At 42.6% G+C, this 6,639-nt stretch overlaps 1 protein-coding gene across 1 annotated transcript; it reads left to right on the forward strand.

Annotated features, from left to right (window-relative positions):
* The first annotated feature begins 3,920 nt into the window (after positions 1-3,920).
* Positions 3,921-6,434, forward strand: LOC101607199 (60S ribosomal protein L36a). Its single transcript, XM_045139914.1, has 6 exons — positions 3,921-3,941; positions 4,087-4,239; positions 4,501-4,606; positions 4,922-4,989; positions 5,848-5,970; positions 6,368-6,434. The coding sequence occupies exons 1-6, from the start codon at positions 3,921-3,923 to the stop codon at positions 6,386-6,388; spliced, it is 492 nt and encodes a 163-aa protein (XP_044995849.1). The 3' UTR covers positions 6,389-6,434.
* The last annotated feature ends 205 nt before the right edge of the window (positions 6,435-6,639 follow it).

A 6,639-nucleotide genomic window follows, 5' to 3' on the forward strand; every position in this document is an offset into this window, starting at 1 on the left:
TCTCTACCTTATGTTTTGAGATAAGATCCCTCTCACGGAAACCAGAGCTCACTGATTTGGCTAAATTAGCTAGCCAGTAGGCACCACCTACTCAGTACTGGGATTATTCACACACGCTACCACTATGCTCCACATTTATGTGGGTTCTAGGGATCTGAATTCAGGTCTTCATGCTTACATGGCAAGCACTTTACCCCCTTAGCCATCTTCACAGTCAACAAAGGATATTTTAAAAAATATTTTTATTGATTATTTATTTGCACGGAGAGAAGGGAGCATGGCACATCAGTGCCTCCTGTCACTGCTGCAATCTCCAGACATTTGTGTGTCTGGCTTTATGTGGATACTGTGAACTGTAGCCGCTCCGTCATGTTTTGCAAACAAGCACCTTTACCCACTGAGCCATCGTTCTAGACCCAGGGTCTCACTCTATCCCAGGCTGACCTGGAATTCTCAGGGTGGCCTCAAACTCAGGGAGGTCTTCCCACTTCTGCCTCCCCAGTGCTAGGATTAAAGGCGTGCGCCACCAGCCTGGCCATTTTTTAAAAATCATTTGTAGAGTGGTTAGTCATTTTGTTGACACAAGATAGATAGGCAGCAAGTGTCGCATGGATCTCCTTGCTTTATTGACAAGTTATAGCCACCGGAAATGGCTGTTCCAATCACCACCTGGGAGTTGGCCACAGGCATTCACCATCTTTCCTCCCCTTTTTAGCCAAATGCTCCTTGTTTTCACATGTTCCATCCTTTCTTAAGGTCCATTTTGGGGTGGGGAAATGGAGTTGGGAGTTGTCGATTGGAACACACTGTAAAACTAGACAGAGAGGATTACAAGGGAAAAGACAAAGTGAACTCAGGCACTTCTACCCCCTCTGCCCACAACCATTCCCCTAGTGCACTAGTCCATACCAATAGGACTGTACAAAAAAAAAAAAAAAAGCTAATGTAGTCTCAAAAGATTCCCAAGTGTAATATAAAGTTGTGTTCTTAGTGCTTTTCATCCAGTATTTCTATTAATGAGCTTTGAGGAAGATAGTGTGGCCTAGTTAATCTGTGAACAGTTAAAGGTTTGCTATCCTAAATCCCAGAATCAGGGCAATTAGTGTCCAAAAAGACCTTGATTATCTGGGATAAGAAGCCAAACTCAATAGTGTATTTTTACCAGTGCAAAGAGTGATGCCCTACAAGTGGGCCCCAACTTTAAACTTAAAATGACTCCATATAGTAGCAGTAGCATTTTAAAAAAATGGTTCTGGGTGAAGAGGAAGGAGACTGGGGAGATGGCTCAGTGGGTAAAAGTGCAAGCTGTACAAACACGAGGACTTGAATTTGATCCCTGGCACTCACATAAAAAGCCAGGCATGGGCTGGAGAGATGGCTTAGTGGTTAAGCGCTTGCCTGTGAAGCCTAAGGACCCCGGTTCGAGGCTCGGTTCCCCAGGTCCCACATTAGCCAGATGCACAAGGGGGCGCACGCGTCTGGAGTTCGTTTGCAGAGGCTGGAGGCCCTGGCGCGCCCATTCTCTCTCTCTCCCTCTATCTGTCTTTCTCTCTGTGTCTGTTGCTCTCAAATAAATAAATAAATAAATAAAAATTATTTTTAAAAAGCCAGGCATGATTGTGCATACTGATAACCTCAGTGCCAAAAATAGTGACTTTTAGGTTCAGTGAGAGATTCTGTCTCAAGCAAATAGTATAAAAACCTGATGTCCTCCTCTGTCTTTTGCAGGTGTGTAGACAGGTGCCCACATCTGCACACACCCTGCACCTACCCACATACAAAAGAAAGAAATGATACAGGGGTTTTTGCTGATAGTAATAAAGACAAAAGCCAAAATGACATTAGAATTTCTTCTAAAAATATTTTATCGATTTATTTATTTGAGAGAGAATGAAGATAGAGAAGACACGCCCCCACACCCACCCACACACCACAAACACAGAGATATGGAGAGAAACAGATACAATGGGTGCTCCAGTGTCTCCCATTGTTGCAAATTCCAGACACGTGTGTAACTTTTGTGTATCTGGCTTTTACATGAGTAGTGGGGAGTTGAACCTTGGGCCATTAGATTTTGCAAACTTGTGTTTTTAATCACTAAGTCATCTCTACAGCCTGACATTAGGATTTCTTCCAGCTGTAAAATATGAGGAAAGTGAATGTCCCACATACTGTGCAAGGGCAAGCCACACATAGAGTCCTGTGTTGAGTTCTGAGTACTCCATTTTAGGGGGAACTAGTGAGTAAAGGCATGCCTAAAACAGAGACAAGAACTGGTAAACAAATTTTAAGCTAGAATGCATAACATTTAGTGATACAACATGGAGACCATAGCTGATAACACTGCATTGCTCACTTGAAATTTGATGAGAGCAGATACAAGTGTCCTCACTTTCCATACACACAAACTAGTGGGTAACTATAGGTGATGATGGATGTATTAATTTGACTATGCTAACAGTACACAGTGAGTATGTATAATTACCACTTAATAATATGATTCTTTCCAAATCTAACCATTTGCCTGCAGTTTTCATAATTTCATTTTTCCTTACTGCTAAATACAATTCCATTGTGTCTATGTACTACAGTTGCATTACTGTGCATCTGTTGATTTGCATCTAGGCTGCTTATGAGCATCTAGGCTAATTCTAATTCTTAGCTATTGTAAATAGAGCAACAATAAACAGGGATATGCATCTCTGTAATAGAGTGTGGAATCCTCAGGGTACATGGCCAGTATTGGTATAGCTGGGTCTTATGGGAGGCTCTATTTCCAACTTTTTGAGATACCTCTATACTGAGAATGGCTATAATGATTTACACTCCCACTAACAGGGGAAAAAGGCTCTTCTTTCTCTGCATCCTTGCCAGCATTTGTTTAATTTAATATGTTTAATTAATAATTTATTTATGTGGTGTATGTGTGTGTGTGAGAGAGAGAGAGACAGAGAGAGAGAGAGAGAGAGAGAGAGAGAGAGAGAGAGAGAGAGAGAGAGAGAGAGAGACAGAGAGAGGGAGGGAAGGAGGGAGGGAGGGAGGGAGGGGGGAGAGAGAAGATAGGCGCGTCATGGCCTCTAACCACTGCAAACAAACTCAAACTCACAGGCGCCACCTAGCACATAGCTTTACATGACTACTGAAGGAATCCAAATCCTTAGGCTTTGCATGTAAGCACCTTAAGAGCTGAGCCATTTTTTTTTTCCAGCTGAGCCATTTCTCCACCCCCAGCATTTATTTTCTATTCTCTTGAAGGTACCCATTCTGGCTGGGGTAAGATGGTATCTCGAAGTTATTTTGATTTGTATTCCCCTGATGGCTAGGAATATTGAACATTTTAAAAAATATTTATTCGCTCTTTTGTTTCTTTTGTGAAGTGTGTGTTTATCTCAGCCTATTTGGCGATTGGCAAGCTTATGTTTTGGTATTTAAAATAAGATTTAATTTATTTTTACAAGGGGGGTGGAGAGAGAGAATGGGGGCACTGGAACACCAGATGCAAGCACCACTTTGACCGTCTGGCTTTACGTGGGTACTGGGGAACAGAACCATGGTGATTATTAGGCTCTGCAGGCTAGCTCCCTAACCACTGAGGAATCTCTCTAGCCTTATGTTTTGGTATTTAATTTTCGCAGTTTTTTGTAAACTCTGGTTATTAGTCTATTATCCGAAGCCAGGTGGCAAAAGTTTTCTCTCATTCTGTCGGCTGTCTGTTTACTTTGTTAATGGTTTCTTTGCTGCGCAGAACCGTTCAAACTTCACATAGTCCTAAGCTGTGGAGTCCATTCAGAAAGCTCTTGCCTGGAGAGTTCCTGCTAAGCTTTCATTGAAACATCAATTCGCTGTGAAATGTATTCCCAGTGTTTTTCAAGTGGAATAGGCTTGCAAGGCTGAGGTAAAAGAACCGTTCCAGTCCACGAATGAGTCCAGGTTTCACTCTGGTACAGATTCCCAGGAATCTGGGAAGAGCACCGCTCCCTTCGCTACTAAATAGCAGTATCCACTCAAATGACCAAGTTACGAAGGAGGGGAAGGGAAGGAAGGAAGCTGAACGCGAGGGCCAGCTCGTATACTGAGTCCATCTAGAAGCTCAGCCCATGGCAGAATTCCGCCGATACGGCGGGGGCGCTGCACTACGATCCTAACAGGCACCAGGAAGTGCAGCCAGGGACCTCCTATATACTTCCGTTCTTAGCCGCACCTCTTTCTTTCGGTGCTGATAGCACTCCTGCGAACATGGTAAGACGTTGGGTTGGGGACGAGAAACATCCAGCTTCATCCTTGCACCCGGGCGGACATTGCTGGCCCTGGGTGGGTCCAAGCTCCTCCGTGGCCCCAGTACACCAAAGAAATCCTCGAGTTTCGCGAGCGACGCGAAGAAGGGCGGAGGGATTGAAGTGATGAGCTGGTTGAGCCGCGGATAGGGTTGTCTGGTCTCCCCCTCCCTGTGGCGGTCTACGGAGAGCGCTGTATACGTTCAGAACCTTCAATTTTTACTAGGTGAACGTCCCTAAAACTCGCCGGACTTTCTGTAAGAAGTGCGGCAAGCACCAGCCCCACAAAGTGACCCAGTACAAGAAGGGAAAGGACTCTCTGTATGCCCAAGGTAAGGTACTATCACGTAATTTATGTGGGGTATTGAGACAGTTGCGCTTTGTTACGCAGACCAATCTGGAATTCGAAGTCCTGCATCAGCTTTCCAGGTGCTGGGTTTGTTGGTGTGCGCTGCCATGCCTGGCTCTATAATTTGGTTTTGATGGTGTGTTTATGAGATGAAGTGTACTACAAGCCTAGGTGTTTCTCCCCCTTGCTTGGGCGCTAATGATTATTCAGGACAGCCTGAGAATAGAATCTTATGAATGTAGCTATTGTGATTTTATGATCCTTGGCATACCGTAGCAAATAACTTTTTATTTTCCAGGAAAGCGGCGTTATGACAGAAAGCAGAGTGGCTACGGTGGGCAGACTAAGCCTATATTCCGGAAAAAGGTTAGTGGTGATTACTAATATGTTCCCTACGTAATGTGGCAATAGTTAAGTAATCTAGTTAATGAAGAAGAAAAGAAAAAATAATCTAGTTAATGAACAGTCATTCTGGGAATAATTGTAGAAAGACTTGAGAAAGTTTGTGAGTGGTAGAGAGGTTTACAAAACTTAAAAAAAAATTCAGTGTTGTGTGTGTATATAATTTATTTGCACATGTGTGTATGGGCATGCTAGGGCCTTTTGATGCTGCAAATGAACTCCAGACACTTGTGCTACATTTTGTAATAGAAAAGTGTTTCAGTTACTTAAACTGTTACTCTATTTGATTAAACTATTTAACCATGCAGATAGGACACAAATTCACTGTGGCAGGTGGCATGATAGTTTAAGTTTTAAGTAAAGCCTTTAATCCATTGTACTCATAATAGGGAAATTTTGTTTTGGGAGTTTTAAAAATTTTTAATTATTTTTAGTTATTTGGTTTTTTGAGGTAGATTGTCACTTTAGCCCAAGCTGACCAGGAATTCACTCTGTAGTCTCAGGGTGGTGTTGAACTCACAGCGATCCTCCTACTTCTGCCTCCCCAGTGCTGGAATTACAGGGATGAGCCACCACACATGGGTTTTTGTTTTGTTTTGAGAGAAAGGCAGAGAGAATGGGTACGCCCAAGCTTCCAGCTGCTGCAAACGAACTCCAGATGTATGTGCCACCATGTGTGCCAGGCTTACATGGGTACTGGGGAATTGAACCTGGGTTCTTTGGCTTTCTGCAGCCCAACTGCTGAGTCATCTCTCTAGTCCAGAAACAATTTTGTGAAATGATTTGGCTGCTTCTTTGTTTTTTTATCCCCCCCCCTCCCAGGCTAAAACTACAAAGAAGATTGTGCTGAGGCTTGAGTGTGTTGAGCCCAACTGCAGATCTAAGAGAATGCTGGCTATTAAGAGATGCAAGCATTTTGAACTGGGAGGAGATAAGAAGAGAAAGGTACATTCTTTGCTACATAGCAGCCTTATGTATTTGGAGAGGGAACTGTTTCTGCTCACTTAATTGTGCCATAGCCCTCAAACATAACCACCTATAACTGAAGGCGTAAGTTACCAATCCGTAGGATCAAAAGTATTTTAGATTAATTTTTTCAGATTTCTTGATATTTGCATACTTTGTGGGCTGAACATCCTTAATTTGGAAATCCTTAAGGGTTTTACTGTAAGGATGAAAATAATTGAAATATATAGTATGGGGATTGAATTCTGAGCTTGACCAGTCTAGGTAGGTATCCTATCACTGAATTAGTTATATTCTTAGCCCCTAATAATGTTCTTGATGGAGTGATAGTTCTTTGAACAGAACAAAATTCAACTTTTTTTTTTCCTGTTTACAGGGCCAAGTGATCCAGTTCTGAGCCAATTTTGCTATGAAGACAATAAAATGTGATTATGTTCACTTGATCTGAGTGCAGTTGTTTTTTTTGGGAGGGAATAAAATAGACATCAACATTTCTTGGGGATTGTGTGCTAGGTGATGCTGAGTACTACTTAAAGGTTGAGTGTTGAGTCTCTAGGAAATGTCATTTTTCTGTTCTGGCACTTTTTTTTTCCCAAAGTAGTCTCATTCCAACCCAGGCTGACCTGGAATTTGCTATGTAATCTCAGG

Source organism: Jaculus jaculus, chromosome X (assembly GCF_020740685.1).
Source record: "Jaculus jaculus isolate mJacJac1 chromosome X, mJacJac1.mat.Y.cur, whole genome shotgun sequence".
Lineage (NCBI taxonomy): Eukaryota > Metazoa > Chordata > Mammalia > Rodentia > Dipodidae > Jaculus > Jaculus jaculus.